This window comes from Lonchura striata, chromosome 1, assembly GCF_050655825.1.
Source record: "Lonchura striata isolate lonStrDom1 chromosome 1, ASM5065582v1, whole genome shotgun sequence".
Taxonomy (NCBI): Eukaryota; Metazoa; Chordata; class Aves; order Passeriformes; family Estrildidae; genus Lonchura; species Lonchura striata.
The window spans coordinates 31,228,870-31,250,435 of record NC_140703.1 but is presented as its reverse complement, the minus strand read 5'-3'; the positions used below and the strand labels follow the sequence as shown (position 1 = coordinate 31,250,435).

The window sequence follows — 21,566 nt, the reverse complement described above, 5'->3', positions numbered from 1 at the left end:
CCCATTCCCACTCCCACTCCCACTCCCATTCCCATTACCATTACCATTATCATTACCATTACCATTCCCATTCCCATTACCATTACCATTCCCATTCCCATTCCCATTCCCATTCCCATTCCCATTCCCATTCCCACTACCATTCCCACTCCCACTCCCATTCCCACTCCCACTCCCACTCCCATTCCCGTTCCCGGGCTGCCCGGCGGGAGCTGGGGCCGGGGGCGCCGCCCGCGGGGGGCGCCAGGGGGCGCTGTGCCGCGCGGCCCCGCCCCGCCCGCGCCCTGCCTCGGGGCGGGCGCGCATGCGCGGCGCGGGCGGGGCGGAGGCAGCGCGGTGCGGGGCGCGATGGGCGCGGGGGCGTGAGCGGCCCGGGGGCTCGGGCAGCGCCGAACCGGGACCGCCGGCACCGGCAGGCACGGCGGGGCGGGGGCGCGGCGGGTGGGCCGGGCCCGGGGGGCAGCGCTGCCATCACCCGCCCCGGCTGGCGGCGGGCGGGGCGGGGCGGGGCGGGGGGGCGGCTCCGCGCTCCGCCCCGCCCGCCCTCAGCCCCGGCTGCGCTCACCGCCCTCTCCGCTCCGCAGAGGCCGCCCCCGAGCGAGGGAAGCATGTTCCGGCTGATGCGGGATGGCGAGCCGGAGGACCCCATGTTTGCCATGTGAGTCGGGGTGGGCGTCCTGCGGGGGGTCGGCGGCAGGGCTGCGGCACGGAGCGCCCCCGGGGAGGGGCGCGCTGCCCCGCGTCCCGCCGGCGGGCCGGGCCGGGCCGGGCCGGGCCGGGCCGGGCCGGGCCGGGCCGGGCGGGCCGGGAGCGCCGCCGCAGCAGCGCAGCTCTCCGGGGACGGACGCAGACATCCTCCGGAGGGGCAGCGCGCCCGGCAGCAGCGACCGCGTCCGACTCCTTTCTGCGCTACGGCAGCGTGGTCTTGGAGGAAAGCGTAACAAAGTAGGCCAAAAGGCATCGCAGCTGTCTTGAGAGGAAGAGAGGGCTGGAATCATAACTAATCTTTTTCTTTGCGCAAGGATTTTTTTTTTTGTTTGTTTCATTATGTAAACTAGGGTTGCAGTTGAGATAGATAAAATCTGCTGCTCTGTCCAGTGTTTGTTGCTGTTCTGCACAGGAAGTCATTAATGGAGCTGGAGAAGGCTGCTGAAGCAGTTGTCAAGTTGTGAGGAACAAAGTAAAGACAAAACAACGAGTGGTTTTGAAACACGAGTATTGAAATCTGACAAAGCTCCCAAGAGCTCTTCCTGGGATTCCTTTCACTGAATGTTTTTGTTTCTGTCCTCAGTACAGAAATTGGATGCTATTGATAAATTTTGGCAGTGACGCTTAAGTTGGCAGCCCTTGCTAAAGTGGAAAAGGAATAGACTGTAATACAGGAAGAATTTGATTATGTTAAACAAGACATTAGTAGAAATTTGGTGAAATTTATGTATGTAGAAGAATAGTCAATTTATTAAATCAATAGTAAGCAAGAATTTTATCAGCTGTGAGCAAATTAGCAGGAGAGGAGACCTTGATGTCCCAGTTAGTCACCGAATGACAGTGTGTTCTCATTAACATGACAGGTATGAGTCTAGCTTTTATTATGGGAAGCATTTCCAGTAGAGACAGAAAAGTATTGGTTTTAAGTATTTAAGTAGTGGGTGCTTCTGTCATCTCAGGAATAATCTGTGCTATAGAGGTCATTAAAACTCAGGAGGGATAATTGCAGGCTACAAGATGAGCAGGAAAAAAGCTATGGTATTTCCCAGAAGTTTCTTATTGTGGCCACCCTGTTCTATGACTCTTTACCCTTACCCTCCTTTTCCTCCTCTTGCTTCACCAACCTGTGTGAGTGCGTGCAGCCCTCAAAGTGGAGGCTGAAAGAGAAGGGAAAACCAGTTAGGGATCCCAGTTATTGTTCCCTTTCTCCCTCAAATCTGGAAAAGCTGTATGTGGTCTCAAGCCCTGGGGGGCAGAGGGGTGCCAGGCTGTGCAGTACAGTCTGGAGGTTCCAGTCTTGCATTTCACTGTTTGTGTCTGTGTACATGGAAGGGTGAGGGGATGATATATGGGATTCTCTTGCTCCCTGGTGCCTAAGTGTAGCCCTCACCTTGCAGCCAGGAAGGTCTTTGTGCACCTCCCTCTAAAAGATGTTGGAGCATTGAGGTTTTGGAGTGGTTTTGACCATACTTGGCTCCAGAGCACTACTGAAGCAGAACACCAACCTGCTTCTGAGCAGACAGAAATTAGTACCTGAGAGGGTTTCTGCGGTATGAAACCTTCTATCACAAGAAATGTGATTGGATCCAGAGATCCCTTCCAGCCCCTGTAATCACCATAGACAACACAGACTACTCAGGATTCTGAATTTCCAGCTTGGGAAGGAATGTACAGTTGTGTAAGAAAAACACAGAGCTGGGAGGAGCGGATTATATGGGGCTTTATCCTCACCATTGTTCTCTCCACCTCTCCAAAAGGGATCCTTTTGCCATCCACCGGCAGCACATGAACCGCATGCTGTCTGGGAGTTTCGGGTTCGGGCCGCTCCTTGGCATCACGGATGGCACCACACCTGGGGCTCGCCAGGCTGGCCGCAGGATGCAGGTAACGCAGGCTGAGTACAGGCTAGAATTTCCCAAACTGATCTGTCACTTTCTGTCTCCCACCCCTCCTGGCTTGGGCACGCCCCCTCTCCTCCACACAGGTGCAGAATAAATCTCTTAGGCAGTGGTGTTCTGGTCCTTCTCTTTATTCCACCTGTATTAAGGTGTTGAAGGCAACAGTGTTCTAGGTTGGGCGGGAGGAAAGGAATAAATATGTGTTGTTTCTCAAGGATGTGAATTCATATAATGGGGAGAAATTTAGGAGCATCACCTCATGTCTGGTTCATCAGGGGTGATATGGCTTGAACGCCAGGAATCTGTGGGGTGCTTTCTTGATCTGTTTGTAGAGCCTGAGTGTTCCCAGTTCTGTTTCTGAGAAGGATTATTGTGTTCTGATGAGGATCTAGTGTTTGGCTGTTGCAAAGTCATTCTCTGTTCTGCTTTTCTGTTCTCATGGCAGGCAGGAGCTGTTTCACCCTTTGGGATGCTCGGCATGGTAAGTTTTCTGTTTTTCTGGGTCAGATTAGAGGCTTTCCAAGTAGTGGCTCCATACTGAGATTCATCAGCACTGTGTGCAACCGGTGCTAAAATGTAGCCATCTGTGAGCGTGACCAGCTATCCTACCAGGTGGGGAGGATGGAAATGTCTGAGGATACCAGGATGAGCTTTAGATTTATAGTAAATGGAATAGGGAAGAAGGTATTGAACTGAAACTGGAAGCATCTGGTTTCTCCTGGACCTCTCATTGAGTTGTTTTATGACTTCAGGCCTTTACCTTGTTTCCCCTCTAATGTTTTAATCCTGTCCGTGAGCTGTTTTTGAAGAGAGAGTCTAACTCTGTGTATATGGGGAAGTTGTATTTGCACCTTGACCAGAGAAAAGTCATAAAGCTGTTATAGCACAATATTTCATGGGAATTGGGACAGTTAATATCTGGGAAGAGCAGGTAGTCCCTTAATAACCTCATATGTCTGAAAAGAAGCTGCAGAGCTGGAGGTAATGGAGGAGCTGTGAGGATGGGAGGAAAGGACTTGGCCATCAGTAGACAGAGGGGATTATTGCACCTCCTTTGCCAGTGGTGGCAGCTGGAGAAGCCAGCAGAATTCTTCAGGTAAGCAGGGCTGGAATGAGAATGGCTGTGTGTACGTGAGAACACTGCACTCAGAGCGTGCTGATCTCCGTCTTCCGCCGAAATAATACAGTGCAAATAGGTTATTCCAGATCCAGCAACTTCAGCTGCCTTGCTCTGCAGAATTGCCTCAATGAAAGAGACTCCAGCGTCCTGGAATTTTTGTAGCTCAGAGGAGGATTAATAAGACTACAAACACATAGACTTCAAAGCATAATAACACTGTGTGTGAGTACTGCTCTGCTGGAAACGAGAACAAGAGGCTACTCGAGGAAACAAAAAAAAAAAGAAATCAGCAAGTTTGAACTGACATTGTAATTTTGTTTACATATTGCACAATTAACCTGTGAGACTTGCTGGCCCAGGGTGTTACTGCAGCGTTCAGGTTTAAAGAGTGGAAAAGGCAGGTGTTTGTAGGGGAAAATAAGCAAATTTGTTCTTATGCTAGAAAGAAAACAATCAGTGGAAACTTTCTTAAGATCACTGTTAGTGCACATGCTGAGAATCATTCTCCTAACTTTGCTGAGTCCCCAGGCTTAAAAACCCCAGTGCATCGGCAGTTGGATCCAAGCTAAAAGAACAACCTTTGCCAGAACATTGGGCAATGCAGCCTGAGAGAATGGAGAGAACAGCAACCCCAAATTCTGTTGGCTTTTTTTTTCCTGCGCTACTGAAAGAACGTGAAGAAAAACCAAAGGTTCTTCTTCTTAGGCAGCAGATTTTTTTGCAGATAGTTTGTTGTTCTTTCCTCATGTTTCTTCCCAGACTGACTACTCTTGTGTTTTCTTTTCCTTTTTATTAGGCAGGTGGCTTTATAGATATGTTTGGGATGATGAACGACATGATTGGAAACATGGTAAGAACCCTCCATGAACTGTTCTGTATTGAGGGGAGTCCTGAGGGTACTTCTGCCATCCCTCTAATGTCTCTTACTGACTGAGCCACACCTGCCAAGGTGGCAGAGGCTGTAAGCTTTGCTTCATCGCTGGGAGTCAGTGACAGGACTTGTTCCTGAGTGCAGGGAGAGGAGAGGGGTGAGGAAGGAAGCGTGTGGGTGGACATGTTTAGCAAGAAATAAGTATTAATTTAACAGGAAGGTGTATTCTCCAGAAAAAATGGCCCCATGGGGATTATATTCATCCTATTGTAACTTCTTACTTCATTGTAGAGAGGGAATTAAATGCTACCTCTTCTTCCCTCCCATCCTTTCTTTCCACCATTCCCCATTCCTTCTTGCAGGAGCATATGACAAGTGGTGCTAACTGCCAGACATTTACCTCCTCAACTGTCATCTCTTATTCCAACCTGGGTGATGGGCCCAAAGTCTATCAGGAGACCTCAGAGATGCGTTCAGCACCTGGCGGGGTAAGGAGGAGGCTGCTGGCTTTGCTGTGAGGGGTTGGGCTTCGTTTGGTGGCTTTGTGGGTGGCCACCTACAGCACTTCGGCTTTGCAGTCAGCTGCAGTTCGAGGAGCACATTGTGCTCTTGTGACTCACTGAACCGTGCCAAGGGCCCCTGGGAGGAAATGGGAAGAGCTGGCAGTGGGGAACCCATTCTTCCCTCTTCGTAATGTTGCGTCTGACATCCTGGGAGTAGTGGCAGTGCCAATTGCCTGAAATACTGGAGGCAGGAATCGGGGTGCCTTAGGGGGCTGGGAGAAGGAATGAAAATGTTGTTTCCACGTGGGAATCTTCCCCCAGATCCGTGAGACGAGACGAACCGTCAGGGACTCGGACAGCGGCTTGGAACAGATGTCGATTGGACACCACATCAGGGACAGGGCCCACATCATGCAGCGGTCCCGGAACCATCGCACAGGTGACCAGGAGGAGAGGCAGGACTACATCAACATGGACGAGAGTGAGTAGTGCCCGTGTCCTCCTCCCAGCAGAGCCAGGTGCTGCTTCCCCGCCTGAGCCGGTCGTGTCGCTGCGCAGGTGACGCAGCGGCGTTTGACGACGAGTGGCGGCGAGAGACGTCGCGGTTCCGGCCGCAGCGGGGCCTGGATTACCGGCGCCACGAAGGCAGCGGCGGCCGGCGGGCCGAAGGGACTCGGCTCGCCATCCAGGGCCCTGAGGATTCTCCCTCCAGACAGTCCCGCCGGTACGACTGGTGAACTCGGGGCAGACCTTGTCGGGGGTGCAGCGTGGCCACCCCCAAATCTACCTACACGCTCTTGTAAGTCTCAACAAGTTCCTTCCTTGTCTTCCGCTGTGTGGTGGCCTCTTAGCCACGGGGTTATTTTTTTTCTTTGCACTCACCTTACCTTATTTTGGTTGCAAAGGGGTTTTCCCACCTTGAGAGAGCAGGGGAAGGTGTGAATTTTGAGAAGATGCTGTGCTGAATGGGAAGGTGGAAGCTGTTTAAGTTAGCTTTGTCATGAACAAAAGACCTGTGGTGTCAGCCTTAACTGATGACATGATGTAGGATTGCAATATGTGGAGTGTTTATATTGTCATTGTGTAAAACATAGAGACCATTTGCTGTCCATCCAGTTTGAAATATAAGTAAGTACTGGTGTCTGCTCTCCTATCCTTTGAATAGGGCTCACTAGGATGTGATCTAGTGTTTGAAAAGGGACATTTCCCCCTTTTTTGATGTCTAGACATCAGGTTTGAACACATCTTTATCTGTCTTCTGCTTTCTAGGCACCACTTATTCTGTTTATGTCTTCTGTTTCCTTTCCTCCCAGGTACAGACAGTGAAACTCTGAAGCCTCTTCAAAGCACCACTTGGACCCTCCTCAAATTTAGTATTAACCTTCCTCCCACTTAAGAATCGAAACAAAGCAACTAATCTTTTGCATTGCTCTATTTCACCCCATTTGGGTGCTGCAGTGGGGCGTGGGGAATCTCACTGATGTGCAAGGAACACATTAATTGCCCATTCCCTCTCTGCTGTCCCTTGGCTCTGTTCTTTCTGCCAGTAGTGCTGGGCATGAGGAGCTGCCACCTTGCCTCTTCCATCCTTTCCACTCTTTCTGTGCTGGGTTGGGCTGGTTCTGAAGTTTGTGTTTAGTCCCCTGTGAAAGGAATATGAGGGAATTCTGCTAGAGCCCCCTGTCAGTCCCCTCACCGGGACAGAGGCTTCCATTCCCCTGCTGCACCCTGGAGCATCTGTGGAGAAGCAGAAGGATGTGCGCGTTGGAGAAGGGAGGAGCAGAACAAAAGCTGGATCAGCCTGTGGGCCCCCGACCCCTCTTCAGTCAGCTCCCCCACTTTTTTAATTTGTGAAACTTGTAACTAGATGTTTACTGAATAAAGAAACAAACTGTAAAGAATTGGTGAATCAGTCTTTACCTTCAGCTGATGTAATTGTGCCTGCTGTGGAATTAAGTAACCCGTTTCTCATCCTTGGAAAATTGCTGAGGAGAAACTTGGTGTGAAATTCTCAGGCTTTGTTTTCTTCTAGTAAATAGCCTAATAGCCTTCCCATGTGGTCACAGAGTGAGATGATGCTCAACATGGAGATTGTGAAAGAAGACCCAAGAACTCACCATTTGCAAAAAATGCCCTCTTAATTGCTGTAGTTTTGCTGTGCACTCGGGGGAAATTGGTTGGTCTTTCTTGCTGCCTGGTCAGCTGTGCAATCCTGAATTGGACCTCTGGGGCTTCTGCACAGACAGGGAATATTTCCATTATTTTCTTATTATATCACTGCAACTCTGGCTGACATTATGAATGACCTTTCCTTAATTTCTTCATTATTAGGTGAAAATTGAGAGGCATTAGGAATATAGGAGCAGGGAAGATCTCTTGGGTTTTTGGCCAGTTTCATGCTCTGGAGACACTCTTATACAAACCTTGTCATCAGTTTATTTGGAACAGAAGGCAGAAAATCAGTTCATGATTTACACTTGGAAGTGGTATGCTTGGATCTTGTGGTGTATCCCTCTGTTGTACGTTTGGGCACTAACAGAGACACGCCTTGCTGGGGACTCACTGTCCTGCCCTGAGAAAAGGATTCAGCATCCACCCTCTGGAAGCTCAGGGCAGAGTTTGCATGTGTTCCACCCTTCAAGGAAGTGCATAACAGGGCCGTGGCTGATGGCAAGCTCTGTCCCCACTTCCCCGTGCCATTTCATCCCATGGCAAATCCCAGTAGGAGTCATAGAATAGTTTGGTTTGGAAAGCACTTCAAAGACAGCAGCCTGCTGTCCCTGGCAGTGGAGTGACTTTCTGGAGGTGTCACAGCCAAGGCAAGCCCTGAAGAGAGCAAGGCCGAAGTAGTTCCACAGGAAAAAGCAGGGCTTGGGAGAGGTTTTGTGGAAGTCCTGGAGTTACCAGAGTGTGAAAGAAGGGACTGCAACAACAGCAGCCCTCATATCTCTGGCAGTCTTGAGCCAGTGCAAGATGTGGCACCTGGTGCTTTGATCCAGTGAAAAACCAGCTGGGCTCAGAAAGGTGCTCGCAGCATGGAGATGGTGGCAGTAACCAGCTGCCAGATCCTAGCCAGGTTTTGAGGTGATGTCTGAGATAGAGAACAGGTGTTGCATTAATAAGCAGACAGGACTCAGTTTCTTCATGCAGAAAAGTCAAATTTTATTGTATAGGTCATATTTTGTAGGATTATCAGAAGGCATGTGTCAGATCTTACTGGTGGACAATACATTCACACTCAGTTCATTGATCAGTACATAGTATTTTGCATGTCTATCAAACTTCTGTATTTATAGTTAGTTTATATATTTTTTTCTACTGAGTCTCATGAGGCAGCTCTTATTGTTTATGCAGGTGCTAGTTTTTCACTCAAGAATAAGTTGTTGTGTTAACGAGCTCTCATACCAAGATTGTTTTCACATGGGAACTTGCAAATTACTTAGCTGCACTTAGAAGGAATGACAGGCTAGCTATTAATTTAACAGAGCTGGCCTGATTTTATGAGGCCTTTCTTTTCTAATTCTTCTACCTGTCTACAACAAACCGGAAGATGGCCGCGATGGTGGTGGGGATTAACACTGACCTTTGATCGTGAGGATCCATTCCTCTTTGGGCATGGATTTCCTAATCTTGATCTAATCCCAAATCCTTTTATCTGGATTCAGCCTTTGCTCCCTGTTGGGTGCTGGCCTGGTTACTGATTTAGGTAGGACCCTTGCGTGCTTTTGCGCTCGGCAGTGGGAGGGGATTTACCTGGCTGCCTGAGCCTTGCTAACTTGCTGCACAGTCATTCCCAAGGTCTCAGCCTTCTCCAGGGACAGCAAGGCACTGCTGGTCTAGGAATATGGGAAAGAACTTCAGTGAGAGGAGAACTCTGTGTCAAGGCAGGAGCCCAGGGGAGAGTTTTAGAGATCCCAAACCAGGAAGTAGGGGAAGTATATTGAGAGAGCAAGCCCTTTGCCTGTCCAGGCTGACATGGTGCATGCACTTCTCTGGCTTCAGAAAGCAGGAGGGATTTTTCCAAACCTACCTGGGGTTATTTTTTTCCTATGAGTTACAGTTTCAGGTGAAATGGTTTGCCCTTAAAAGCAATCTACCTCCTGTATAAGGGCATGGGAAAGGCTGGGATGAGATCCTTCAATTCTGAAATGTCTCTGACAGCTGTGCCAGCAAGATGGAGAAAGAGGAGGCTGGATGTTCTCAACATGAAAATCAAACAGTATTTATTTCAGATGGCAGGATGTGGTTCCAAGTCATCCTTATTCATCCAAGGGAGACAAAATCCCTTCTTGCTCCTTCTCCCATAGCTGTCACCTTCACATTGGACGAATTGAAGCACCACATCAGGGCAGTTCAGTGGTACTACTGGATCTTCCTAAGGAGCAGGTAGGACACCTGAAGTGAGACAGAGGGGCCTGACATGCTTTAATGAGACAGAGGGTGCATAGAGTGAGGTGAAAATAAGCTGGAAACACTAGTAGGAAGATGGATAGTATAATCTTGGAGGAGAATGCACTAGCTACACGCAAATAAACCAGAAACTTAGGTGGTTTTGTTTGTTGTGTATTCAGTTTTCCATAATTGAAAACATATCCTGAAAATAAAACCCATTAGGGTTAGTAGGAACTTTGTCCTTACATGCTTTTGTGGGTAGCCCTGAAGGTCTGTGCATCTTTAACTGTACTTTTTGAAGTATTGTAAAATAATGGGGGAATTGTAGAGTACTGGGAAAAAAGAAGTCTGGGAAAGTTAACCTGGTGTCAATACTTGTAAATAAAAAATTAGATGATATCCACACCTGTAAACCAGGCAAACTGACATTAAATCAAGATAAGAGATGCAAAATGCATTGAATTTAAAAACAAGTATTTATGTCTTGGTGTTTATAATGTGTGATCTCACTTCTCAAAATTGTTCCTGTCCAACAACTGTGATAATTTCTGATTAAATTATGGATTGGGTTGACAAAGGCACTACAGCAACCCAGAGTCAAAGGTTGCAACAGCACGAGGTATTTTATCTGGCCACACAAGACTATTTTCTGAAGTAAAATAAGTTAGTAATTATTAAAACAACAAAAAGGCCAATATTATAAATTTTACTTCACTGATAGATTTCAAGTAATGAGGGAGAAAAGAGACTGTAGAATATGAAATTATTTCCAGTAGGATGTTGTTCTGAAACTAATGCTCATTAGTAACTTGATTAATGATCTGAAAGAAGGTATTAAACCAGTGTGATGAAGCTTTCAGAGGATCCAAAGAACAATGAAAGTAATAAATGTTGGAAAAAGATGAGATGTACTGAACAGTCAGTAACTATTGGTGTGTTTATTTATAAACAGTAGGTATTTTTGGCTGCATTGAATGCAGAAAAGACATTCACCCAGGGATGTAAACATAGTCTGTGCTCTTTCAAAATGGAGAACTCCAAAAGGAATTGGGATTGGAAGACAACCAAGGAAAGGAATGGTACTTGCATCATTCTTCCTCTGTGCAAATGAGTTACACTGGGATGCATTAGCCTGTGTTCACCAAGAACAAAGGTAAAAATTCTCCCCTTTGAAGAATCACAGAATGGTTTGGGTTGGAGGGGACCTTAAAGATCATCCAGTTCCAGCCCCCTCCATTGGCAGGGACACCTTCTTCTAGACCAGGTGGCTCAGAGCTCTATCCAACCTTGAACACTGCCAGGGATGGGGCACCCACAGCTTCCCTGGGCAACCTGTGCCAGTGCCTCACCATCATCACAGTAAAGGATTTCATCCTAATACCCAGCATAAACATGCTCTCTTTCAGTTTGAAGCCACCTCCCTTCTCCTATCACTACACGCTCTTGTAAATAGTCTTTCTCCATCTTTCTTGTAGGCACCCTTCAGGTACTGGAAGGCTGCAAATAGGTTACCCCAAAATCTTCTCTTCTCCAGACTGAACAATACAAATTCTCTTTAATTTTCCCAGCCTTTCTTTGTTGGAGACGTGCTCCATCCCTCTGATCAATTTGGTATATCAGAATAGTGAGAGTAGTTGTGGGAAATCTGGGTATTGGACATTATAAAGGAAACTAAAGGAGACTCAAGAAGGGTGAAACAAGGATGACTTGGAGCCTGGAAACACTGCCCAGCACTACAGGTTATCGTGAACTGAACTCCTGTGTCTGAATTCACTCCACTGGAGCACAGGCTGGTGTTACCTAAATGGGAATGTGGCTTCTGACACCAGAGGGCTCTTCAGCCCAGCAGAAAACCTGCAGCGACCTCACGATGGAACTGGGAATGAATGCAGACCTTGTGTGAGAGCAGCAGAGCACACCCCCGTTTCCCAGCTCCCCCTACTCCAGACCCCATGGCCTGTCCCAAAAAGAATTTGGGGAGTAGGCACAGGAACAGGGCAAGGGAGTTCTTGGCCACTTGAGAAGCCAAGCCATGTGATTATACCAGTCCCTTTGGGCTTCAAAAACCCGTGAGTGGGAGAGGGAAACAGACTGGCACATGGCTAGACTGAAGGGAAAGGTGGGAAGGGCAAGAAGAGACCTTTTGACTTGACAAGGGCTTCAAAGCAGATGGGACCACAACGAGCTGCAGGAAACAGGACTCTCTACGGGTACAGTGGTTTGCTCAGGAAACAAACAGGCACTGCCATGGGGCTGGAATGTAAAATCCTACAAGCTCCAGTACTGGAGAACAAAAGGAATTAAAATAGACCTCAATCCAGTGTATAACTTAAAAATTACTTGTTTGATTTGCAGTATTTTTTTACTTTCCATAACACTCTAAAAAAATTTGATTTGATTTTATATTTCAGCCCTGTCTTAAATGTAACTGGGATTTTTTTCCCTCCTGGGAATTTTCCTTTTTAAAGAGAACACTTCAAAAACTGTTTCCATGGGGAAACTTTACTTTGGTTATTATTACTTCCACCATCTCCTCACATCTGGATGGCTTTTTAAATCCTGAGGGCACTTAATACAAACTTAGTGTAGGGGGAAAAGGTAATAAAAGGAAGGGAAATAGAACAGACACTACCTATCTCCAGCTGCTGGTGATATAATGTCCAGAGGTAAGCTGGAAGATCAGACAGTAGCCTCACAATTTCCATCCCTTACTCATGACAGGAAAGGAGAACAAAGATTGCAAAAGGATAAATGCTTGAGTAAATAAATAAAACCCAGCAACATTGCCAAATTGGATGAGGGTATCACACAGGAGGAGGTAGGTGGCCTCGAAGGTGTCAGTAACAGCAAAAGGGCTTAAAGTTTGTAGCACAAAGTGAAAGGGAAAAGGAGCATAGGGCCTAAAATCAAGATTTTTAGCTATAAACTGGAGCTCTTCTGATTCTAACCATCAGAAAATAATAAATACTCTGGATCACCAGAGGAGGAGACATGCAATCCAGGAGGCATTTCTGGTGGCTATAGGTGTGTGTTACTGTGCCTGTGAGAGATGATGCTCAGACTTCACCTGTGGAAGAGAACTGTGCTCTTTTCTAGCCAAGAAAGCTTAATTTGAAGTGCAGGTAAGAAAGCACTTTTTCACTCTATTTGAAGAGCAAGTAAGAGAGTAAGGAGAGCTCACGGTGCACAAGGGGGCTGATTTGGTTAGTTAAGCAAAGTGAAGTCTGTACTCAAGGGAAATAAACACCAGGGAGGAAGTACAGCTTCAGCTAGAGCCAGGCTGGCACAGGCACAAGAGAATATCAACTAGCTGTGAATTCATTTAAGCTGGAAATTAAAAAAACTTTAACCACTACAGCAGTTGGGTTCTGGGGCAGCCTGCCAAGGAGACTAGTGGGGACAATAAAATTCACCAGTTTGGGGCTGGCACCTGAGAAGATTTTGCAAGGGATTGTGAAACCACAGTGGTGAGAGATCACCCTCGGTCACCAGGAGCCTCCTTGTTTTTGCTCCCACCAAAGAGATCATCCATCTTCCCACATCCTGAAACCAGTGCTAAATGCTTCAGAGGCAGATACAGGCAAAGCCTCCCCAGAAACATTTTCTCCTGATCTGAAGGGGCTTGGGCTTTATTTGTCCTCAGAACAGGAGCGTGCAGGGCAGTTTTTAACACATGCACAAGTGCTACAGGAATTCTGAACATTCTCGCTACTGTAACAGGGTCACAGCTCTCGAATCCAGCTGACATTTTGCTGCCTATTGAATTCATCACAACAGGAATATAATTGCACACTGCACAAAGAATTTTTGCAAATGAACTCCTTTTCTTGGCAGGAGAAGAGCCTGCCACCAGCAGAGGAGGCAGACAATAGTCCAGCCTAGTTCCACACTGGATCAAGAGGGATGCTCCTGGAAAACTGCAGAAGATGAGAGAAAAACACCCAAAAGATGGGGTGCCTGTGGAACCAGTAGAGAAAACAGGTGGTTTTTATATGAGTATTTCAGCTAAGCAGTGACTAGTACTAGGAAAAGGGATGAGGAAAGAAGAGCCCTGCAGGTGGGAACACAGACAGACTCCCATGGAGCGCATGGCAAAAAGGGAAAGGGGTCACAGAAAGAAAATGAGCAGCTATTCCAGGGCATCCAAAGGAGACAAGAAAAATGTCAGAGATCTGAGAGATGCATTTGCAGCAGCTGACATGAACTGTGAGATTCTTCTGACTATTCTACCTTGCTCTGCATCAGAATCCTGCAGAGGCAGGGCTTCATCCCAGAAGGATGATCCAGCTGTGGCAAGCAGCAGGCACAGCCCTCAGGGGCTGCTGTTAGGGGGGGTCTTTGTACAAAGGTACAGCCCCATGGGCAGCAGAGTGGGACACACATCATCTGTGCCAGCTCTGCCAACAGACCAGACTGCAAGCACCCACCTGGCACAAAGGGCCTCCAGAGGAGCACTTATCCACTGCCCTGGTGGAGGAGAGGCAAGGCATCCCAGCATGGAGCTCTGGGAGACCACACACATGCATGACCACCCTGCAGACCAGCAGATGAAATCTGGCTGGCATGGCCACGGCCTCTGCAGCACCACTCCTCAGCTGGCATCAGGAGCTCACAGGAGGATGCAGGTGGTGGGCACATGTCCTGCTTCTGTGCAGGGCTGCCATTCTCCCTGCTCCCCTCAGGCAGGCCTGAGGAACCTGCTGTCCAGAGATGTGCCCCCCCAGCCCGTGTCACTGGTGCAAAGGAGGCTTGGTAATGTGTAACAGCACTTGGGTACACACCAGCCCATCATTCTTCAGGAAACAAACCACCCCGCCAAAGGTCTCCTCTGGAGAACAGAGGCAAGGGCAGCCCCAGCCACCCTGGTAAATAAAATATTGACTCCTTTTGAGCACACAAAGACCATCTCTGACTCCAGAGGTACCTTGGCACAGAGCAGTGCAGGCTGGGGAGCACCTCAGGGAGGTCCTGCAGGGCGTCTGTTCAGCTGCGACACTTTTCCCCACCCTCCAGGTACAGATGGGCAGTGCTGCAGAAGCCAAGCTGCTGGCATCAGCTGCCCAGCACCTTCATAACCTTCGAGAAGGGGAGCAGCAAACTCCCCAGAAGAAATTGTGTCCCAAGAATGCAATAATTACCACCACTAACCCAAGTCCCTGGTTACCTGTTGCCACAGAGCAGCTGGAGGTGGCTGGCAAAATCTTGACATCAGTGACAGAGCAGTTCAGGTCCTCTCCTACCTCCTCCCTTTTCTGAACCCATGTGAAAGCCCCATGTAGGTACCCAAACAGGGGTTTGCAATGAATCACTGCTCAAGAGCTGTTAGACTTTCTGTGCTGGGGATGGCAGATCTGCTCCTCATTTTGGGATGGACATTTCTCTGTACCCTCTTCCACAGCCCCCTAAACCAAATTCCTTCACAGGGCTCAATGTGTCCAGGTATTTCTGTTCTCCTCTATTCGGGGTCTGTTTTCTTGGTCTTTTCTTTGGAAAAAAATGGGTTAAAACATAAGGACATTTAAAAATGAAAACTTATAATAATACTCAGTACTTACCTCACTCTTGCAATCTTCAAAGTGATTTATAAATGTTAACTAATTAATTAATCTTCACATCTTCTCCAACTGAAATTCAGAGTCACGGCTGAGGCGAGTAGAAAAATAAAAACTGTGGTTTTCAGGTGAAGGGCAAAGGCAAACCTATGCTCCTGCCCTCTGTTTGCCATCCACCAAGGCAATTTGCAGCAATACTTTCATTCTGCACTGCAACCCTCTCATTTATTTTTCAGTCCTACCAAAGGTCTGAAGTAATTTTATGTGCTACTTCCAGCTTTCCTTTTCTTAATGGAGGTCTTAAAAGGTGCTCCCTTTGAAAAGTAAACAAAATGGAAGACTTTCAGAGCTGTGTTTAATCCCAAACTGTCCTAAAATCCATAATACAGCCAGCCTTGAGAGGGGGACACAGGCAAATGGGGAGGGGGAGCAAAGCTGGTCTATGGCAAAGGCTGCTCCCAGAGGGTTGAGCTGACCCTGGGACACGGCAGGGGGCTGGCTGTCATGTAACAAAGTGATGGCACAAGGACACAGCCAGACTTGTGCCAGCTGTGACTGGGCTGTGGTGATCCCAGTCTGGGGCTTCAGCACAGCCTGGGGCTGGAGTGGTGAGCCCTGCCAGACCCACGATGGTCCACATGCTGGCTGCTGTCACCCATGTGGGGACTTTGTGCTCCCAAGGCTGACGGCAGCATGTGGCACGGAGCTCGGGCACTGCTCGGCCCGGCCTTTGCTGCAAGGGGCGTCACACAAGCGCTGTCACACACAGCCAGCCTGGAACTCTCAGTGCTGGCTTCCAACTCCACTCCTGGGATCTGCAGCCTGGATTTAAACTGTGGATTCAGGGCATTGAAACAGACCCTTTGTGTCTAATAGCCACAGTTTGGTTAAAGATAGCAAGGCCCAACAGACCAGAGAGGAGATGAGACACTCAGGGCAAAGAGCTGCTACAGCTGCAACTCCTAAGCAGCAGGTTCTCGTGGGACACAGATATCCTCCTCCAGTACTGGTAAGTTCAGCTCTCCCTGGAGGTGACACTGCTCCAGCCCGGCTCCCGCTGGACATCAGCCAGGGGCTGTTGGAACACGTGCTGTGTCCGGCTGCTCAGCTCCATCCCAAGCCCATTCTCCTCAGTCTTTCTCATCACACCCCAACGGCTTTGCAAGCAGCAAATCTTTCAAAGGGTGTGAGGTGCCAGACATCTGGCAGGTGCTTGACAGCTATCTCCTGCCCTGCTGGCACCTCGGCTCCAGACTAGCCCTTCCCAGGAGCTGAGGATCTGATGCACACAGATGTTACTGTTTCTGCAGACAACGGCAAACGCAGCGAGCGCAGTGCTTGCTGCCTGACAGAGACAGATGAAGGTGATGTGATGCAGAAGGAAGAAGGCTCAAGTGATTTAAACAAAATCACAATCCCTCCCAACAACTTCTGGAGAACAGGATTCATCAGGGAGACTCCTAAATTTGTCAAATCTCTCTAGGTGGGTGTACACAATCCTGGCCCAGCTATCCCTCATGTGCTCCAGCAGCCAGATTTGTGTCTCCCATCTGGACAACTTCATACCAAAACTCTCCTACTTGGCACTTCTGTGCCAGGAAACTACAGCCAAGGTGCTCAATGCCTCGTGCAACAGAAGGGGGAAGGTTTGGGGCTGCCCGAGCTCTTGGGAGACCCCAGCCAGTGAGAGCCATCACCCCAGGAGAGCTGGCATATCCCTGTCCCCAGCAGAGCCAGCTGGTGTGCCCAGCCCTGTGACCACACACAGAGGAACAAACAGAGCTGCTGGGAAGTTTTAGGAGCTCATGGGTTTGGCTGAGAGGGCTTTCCCACAGACAGTCACTGCAGTATTACAGCAGCTTGGAATTAGCAAAGCAGCAATATTGCATCAAACCTGCATTTTGTGGGGTTTGAGATCTGAGATGGCACCTTGCTACCACCAGAACAGGCACAGACTCACCCCCCTCCCCTTCACAAGACTTGCTCACACTACCTTGCCTCAGCTCCAACTCTCACCTGTCTGCACAGGGAGCTGACCCAGGAGAAATCCCACCCCAGCCAGTGAACCCAACAAGGCCCCATAGAGACAAAGTTCCCAGCTTTCCTTCACTGGATTATTTTTTTCCGTGGTTTGCTCACACACAGAAACACAGGTTCAGGGAATCAAATTTTAGTCTTGGCACAAGGCGCAGAACCAAGCGGGGGTGGGAGTCATGGTGTCAATTTACATTTACATCAGCTACACGTCGTGGAGAGGCAGTGTGACACTGACACCCGTCTGACTCGGCTCCAAGCCAGCCTCGAGGAGGCATCCTTTGAAGAATCCAAGTTAGTTTTTTTCCTGGGCATCTCACAGGAGTCACTTTCACTGATTTGGATTTTTTTTTTCCCAGACATCACCCCCACCCGAGAACAGCTTGTGCAGCATCTATCCTGTGAGAACTCACACATGTGGGCATTGACTCTGTTCCCCTCACCTGTCAGGCAAGTCCCCACATCACTTTCCATTCTGTCCAGGATCACAAGACACACAGTACTGACACAAATAAGGACTTTTTCCTCAGTCTCTGCACCTTCCTCTGAGACTACCTGAAAATCACCTTTTGAAGAGGACAGAAGAAAATCAACCACACAAGAAACACTTTAAGTAAGATTTATGATTAATTTCTATTTTATGGAGTCTCATCCCAATAGAGATACTGCGGCACTACCTTTGAAAAGGGAACCTCGTATTTTGAGGATATTCCACCCCCAAAATGAGACAAAGGCTCTTAGCATCACAGCTTATTTTGGAACCTCCAGAGTTGTGTGCAAGGCAAAGAGATGCCACGCCAACAGGAGCACAGGTTTGTATAGATATGTCCATAGATCTATATTTTTATTGTTTTATATATATTTATAATATATTTATATATTTTTTTAAAAGAATCCCTTCAAAAACTACCCTCCCACCTAGCAAAACAAAGATTAAACAATCAAAGATGGTGTCCTGGAGCAAAGTATCCCAGGGGGTCTCACAGAGCCAAAACAACTGCTGTGCACCAGCACCCTCCTTCCAAGCTCTTGTGATGCCCTGGGGGTGCCAAGGTGACTGTCACACCTTTACGGCTCCTGAAATCGACCTGTCAAAAGACAGGGAGAGAGAAAGAGAGAAACACGTGGCCGTGGCGACGGGGGCTCGAGCGGCTGGGGAAACAGCGACACGTACAACCTCAAGCTCAGAGTGTGAAATGCTCAGAGTGTGATGAAAAGGAGGGAGACACTGCCTGGAAGGTTGGTAAAGAAAGAAAAGAGAACAAACATGCAGGAGAGTTAGTTGGCAAGATGGATCTCAGAGAAGAGCTCAGAAGCAATCACGCCTGGGACCCTGCTACCCCTCCATCCCCCAAATCTCTTCCTCTCACCCTCCCAGTTGTGAAGGGAGATCCAACTAGTTTGATTTAGACCAAATCTTCGTGCTGCCCCGGAGCCTGTGGGCACAGGGAAAAAAAAAAAGAAAATAAAAGTTCAAAGTGCACACTCAGGTTCATATTTTCTTTCCTTCCTAAGTGCACAGAAAGAAGTGTTCCCACACACACGGGCTCTGTCTGCCCACAGTGCTCACCCTTTGGCTTTGGAGGTTTTCTTGCTCGCCTGGCGCTGGTTGGTGCCAGGGGCCGGCTCCCTGAGCTCCGTGAGGTGCTGCTCTGGGTCTTGGGACGTGGCTGCTGCAGCGGCTGCTGTTGTCACTTTAATGGTCTTCTTCAGGTTTGCCACCTGCAATAGTGGCAAAGTAAGAACTAATGGCTTTCCCAAAGCTGGGGACTTTTTAGCTACGGGCTTTTTTATTTGCACTTTGGGTTTTTTTTTAAATTTGTTTCTAAAGGAAGCCCTGGAGCTAAGAGCTGCAAGCTCACATCAAGCAAAAGAGCCAACATCTGTCCAGGCCCCTGCACTGCAGAAGAGTATTAAGCTGATTTAAGACTCTTCTTCAGTCACAAGTCCCTGGGGGGTCTGACCTAGGGAAAAGGCAATGCCTCACTTCAGCAAAGCCTCTAACAAGCACAGGGTACTGGCTCTAGTTGTTTTAAGGTGAGGGGCTTTGGCTGCTCCCTGCTGCACCCACTCACCTCGCTCTCGATCTGCTGCTTCAGGGCCAGCTGCTGCTCTTTGTGCTGGTTGGCCCGGCTGACCTGCTCTTCGATGCCCGACAGCACCACCTCGCAGCCCTGGCACCTGGAGAGGAGACCCACAACTGAACAGGCCAGGGAATTGGCACAGCATGGATGGAAATGTGAAAGACAGCAGATTTCAACTGCAAAAACACTGGGAGGTGGCAGCTATGCCAAGCAGGGAAGATAAAGGGGCAGGAGTCTGATGTAATAACGCAGGGAATTATGTTATTATCTGGGAGGGGGACAGGTAACAAAGCCATGCTGGGTTAAGAACTACAGATAAACACTCAGGAAGCCTCCTGCCAGCGGCCAGCGCTGTGCAAAGGCTGCTGCATCCCCATCACCCCTCTAGACACAACAGGGGGATTTGGGAAGTTATTTCTGGAAAATTACTTTCCATTGGAGTACGGGAAAGGGGATCAAGTAGGTCACCTCCCAACACCACCCACCCTTAGCAACAAAGGATCCAGGGAAGCCACTGGCCACTCCTGCAACCTTTTTTGGGTTGGGGGCTTCCTCCTCACCACTCCTGCAATGTGCGGGTGATGGTGCTAAGCTCCTCCCTCCGGATGTCCCTCCCAATGCTGTAATCCACCTCCAGGCGCTGGTTCCGTTGATCCAAGCTCCCTCGAAGCACATCTGCATACACAGCCTCAATCACCAGGTCCTCCAGCTGCCGGACATTCTTCAGCTGCAACTGCTCCAGCAGCACTGAGTAGGGGATGCACTGCGGAAACACGATGGTAACTAGCACAAGATAATCCCAGTGGGGGAGAACTCGGGGAAAAACAGGGCCACTACCTTGATTTTGGCAGCCAGAGTGACGACTGACAGGTGCCTGAGTTTGTTCTTCTGGGCCTCTGTCAAGGGAGGGAGGTTTGCTGCTTCAGCTGTTGTCAGGGGAAAGAACAGGATATTGGAATTTATGCCTCGTTTCTCAGTTCTGCATAAAAGCATCTGTACCACACCCGTCTCTTAAAACATCTCCACACCAATCCCCCAAGTGGTGCTTCGTCTTGCCAAGCCATCCCCATCAACTCTCAGCTCAAAAGACCTTTTCTGAGCAGCCTTTCTTTCTGCCACCCTCAACTCAGCCTTTCTAGCTGTCCCATGCGTTATTTACGCGGGTCTGCACATCCCAATGGATATCCAAGTCTCTGCCCCGGCCCCTCAGAAACGTCTTTGCCGGGATGCTCTTTGGCAGGGCCCAAAGCACAGAGCGTCGTGCCGGGGGCTCGGCCTGGCTGCCGGGGAGGGAAGGAGGGAAGGAGGGAGGGAGGGAGGCCCTGTGCGCCCCGCGTTCCCCCCGCGGGATCCCCAGCACCGGGCCGGGATGCCCGCGCCGCCTCACCCAGGTAGTCCGCGTAGGTGCCGTAGGCGAAGATGGTGAGGAGGCGGAACACGGGGGAGAACTCGCTGTCGGCCAGCTGCGGGGACACAGGGTCAGGCGGCGCCGCCGGGCCGCGGGCAGGGCCGGGCGGGGCCGCGGGGCCGGGCGCGCCTCACCTCGCGGACGGCGGGCATGTCCAGCAGCTCCCCGAACACGTAGATGCCCGGGGCCTCCAACACCTGGTGGATCAGGCTGGCGAGCGCGGCGCCGCGGGCCGCCTTGGCCAGCAGCAGGAACTGCTCCTGGCTCTGCCCCGTCACCTTCCCCTCGGCCGCCATGGCCCGGCCCGGCCCGGCCCGGCCCGGCGCGGCCGCTCGCTCGCCCCCGCAGCCCCGGCCCGGCCGCTCCCGGCCGGCCCCGCGCACCGCCCGCTTCCGCGTCTGACGCGCACCCGCCGCCCATTGGCGGAGCCGGCCGCTTGTCCCGCCCCCGCCGCTTCCCCATTGGCCGGGCCGGGAGCCGCGCGGCGGCGCAGTGCCGCCGCCAGGGCGCCCCCCGCTGGCGGGGCTGAGCGCTGCGCCCCGTCCGTCCCGCCGCCGTCCCGTCCGTCCCGCCGCAACCTCCGGACATCCCGGGCCGTTCCCGGCCATTCCCGGCCATCCCGGGCCGTTCCCGGCCACCCACGGCCGCCCTCGTCATCCTGCCACGGCGCGTTCATGTCCCCGGGCCAGCACAGGCTGCGGTCTCCGGCCACCTGCTGGTCCCCAGCCTCGGCACCAGCCAGCCCTCAACTCCGTTCTGCGCTTTTTTCATGCCCTGCCCCGCTCACCAGCCACGTCTGCTCACTGTTCTCTTATTTTTCATGACCCGTCCTCTGTCAAAACTCCCCCAGGCTGCTCAGCCATCGTGAGGTGTGTCCCAACAAGGCAATCAATGCCAGAAGAATATCCACATGTTTTTGGGTCTTGCCGGTCAGGTGAATATCTACTCTTCATCCCTACACCTGGAAATGTTCACGGCCAGGATTGATGGTGCTCT

General features: G+C 50.1%; 2 protein-coding genes across 7 annotated transcripts; one reads left to right on the top strand and one right to left on the bottom strand.

Annotated features, from left to right (window-relative positions):
- Positions 1 to 296: 296 nt before the first annotated feature.
- Positions 297 to 7,001, top strand: MLF2 (myeloid leukemia factor 2). 4 transcript variants are annotated; one of them, XM_085573113.1, is made up of 10 exons: positions 297 to 336; positions 585 to 658; positions 2,466 to 2,592; positions 3,052 to 3,087; positions 4,255 to 4,417; positions 4,523 to 4,576; positions 4,960 to 5,085; positions 5,422 to 5,581; positions 5,659 to 5,899; positions 6,414 to 7,001. In XM_085573113.1, exons 3-9 carry the CDS (start codon positions 2,549 to 2,551, stop codon positions 5,835 to 5,837), a joined length of 762 nt encoding a protein of 253 aa, XP_085429239.1. In that variant the 5' UTR covers positions 297 to 336; positions 585 to 658; positions 2,466 to 2,548; the 3' UTR covers positions 5,838 to 5,899; positions 6,414 to 7,001. The 4 variants fall into 4 exon arrangements, with proteins under 4 accessions (XP_085429239.1, XP_021404634.1, XP_085429236.1 ...); XM_085573110.1 differs by having other exon boundaries at positions 331 to 416; XM_021548959.3 differs by lacking the exon at positions 4,255 to 4,417.
- A 10,682-nt stretch (positions 7,002 to 17,683) lies between these two features.
- On the bottom strand, positions 17,684 to 20,934 carry COPS7A (COP9 signalosome subunit 7A). 3 transcript variants are annotated; one of them, XM_021549011.4, is made up of 8 exons: positions 20,705 to 20,934; positions 20,550 to 20,625; positions 20,000 to 20,088; positions 19,723 to 19,925; positions 19,154 to 19,259; positions 18,649 to 18,800; positions 18,449 to 18,514; positions 17,684 to 18,310 (listed from the first exon to the last, which is right to left on the bottom strand). In XM_021549011.4, exons 1-7 carry the CDS (start codon positions 20,864 to 20,866, stop codon positions 18,475 to 18,477), a joined length of 828 nt encoding a protein of 275 aa, XP_021404686.1. In that variant the 5' UTR covers positions 20,867 to 20,934; the 3' UTR covers positions 17,684 to 18,310; positions 18,449 to 18,474. The 3 variants fall into 3 exon arrangements, with proteins under 3 accessions (XP_021404686.1, XP_021404687.1, XP_085429150.1); XM_021549012.4 differs by having other exon boundaries at positions 17,684 to 18,166; XM_085573024.1 differs by having other exon boundaries at positions 17,684 to 18,514.
- Between the last annotated feature and the right edge of the window lie 632 nt (positions 20,935 to 21,566).

What these genes read in the sequence shown, in the direction of transcription:
- MLF2 (XM_085573113.1), top strand. Translation starts at nt 2,549, where the DNA reads ATGGCACCACACCTGGGGCTCGCCAGGCTGGCCGCAGGATGCAG. An exon ending in ACGACATGATTGGAAACATG is followed by an intron (nt 4,577 to 4,959) that starts GTAAGAACCCTC and finishes TCCTTCTTGCAG; the next exon opens with GAGCATATGACAAGTGGTGC. An exon ending in TGCGTTCAGCACCTGGCGGG is followed by an intron (nt 5,086 to 5,421) that starts GTAAGGAGGAGG and finishes ATCTTCCCCCAG; the next exon opens with ATCCGTGAGACGAGACGAAC.
- COPS7A (XM_085573024.1), bottom strand. Translation starts at nt 20,866, where the DNA reads ATGGCGGCCGAGGGGAAGGTGACGGGGCAGAGCCAGGAGCAGTTCCTG. An exon ending in CTCTGGCTGCCAAAATCAAG is followed by an intron (nt 19,926 to 19,999) that starts GTAGTGGCCCTG and finishes GTGTTTCCGCAG; the next exon opens with TGCATCCCCTACTCAGTGCT. An exon ending in AGCAGCAGATCGAGAGCGAG is followed by an intron (nt 18,801 to 19,153) that starts GTGAGTGGGTGC and finishes CCACTATTGCAG; the next exon opens with GTGGCAAACCTGAAGAAGAC.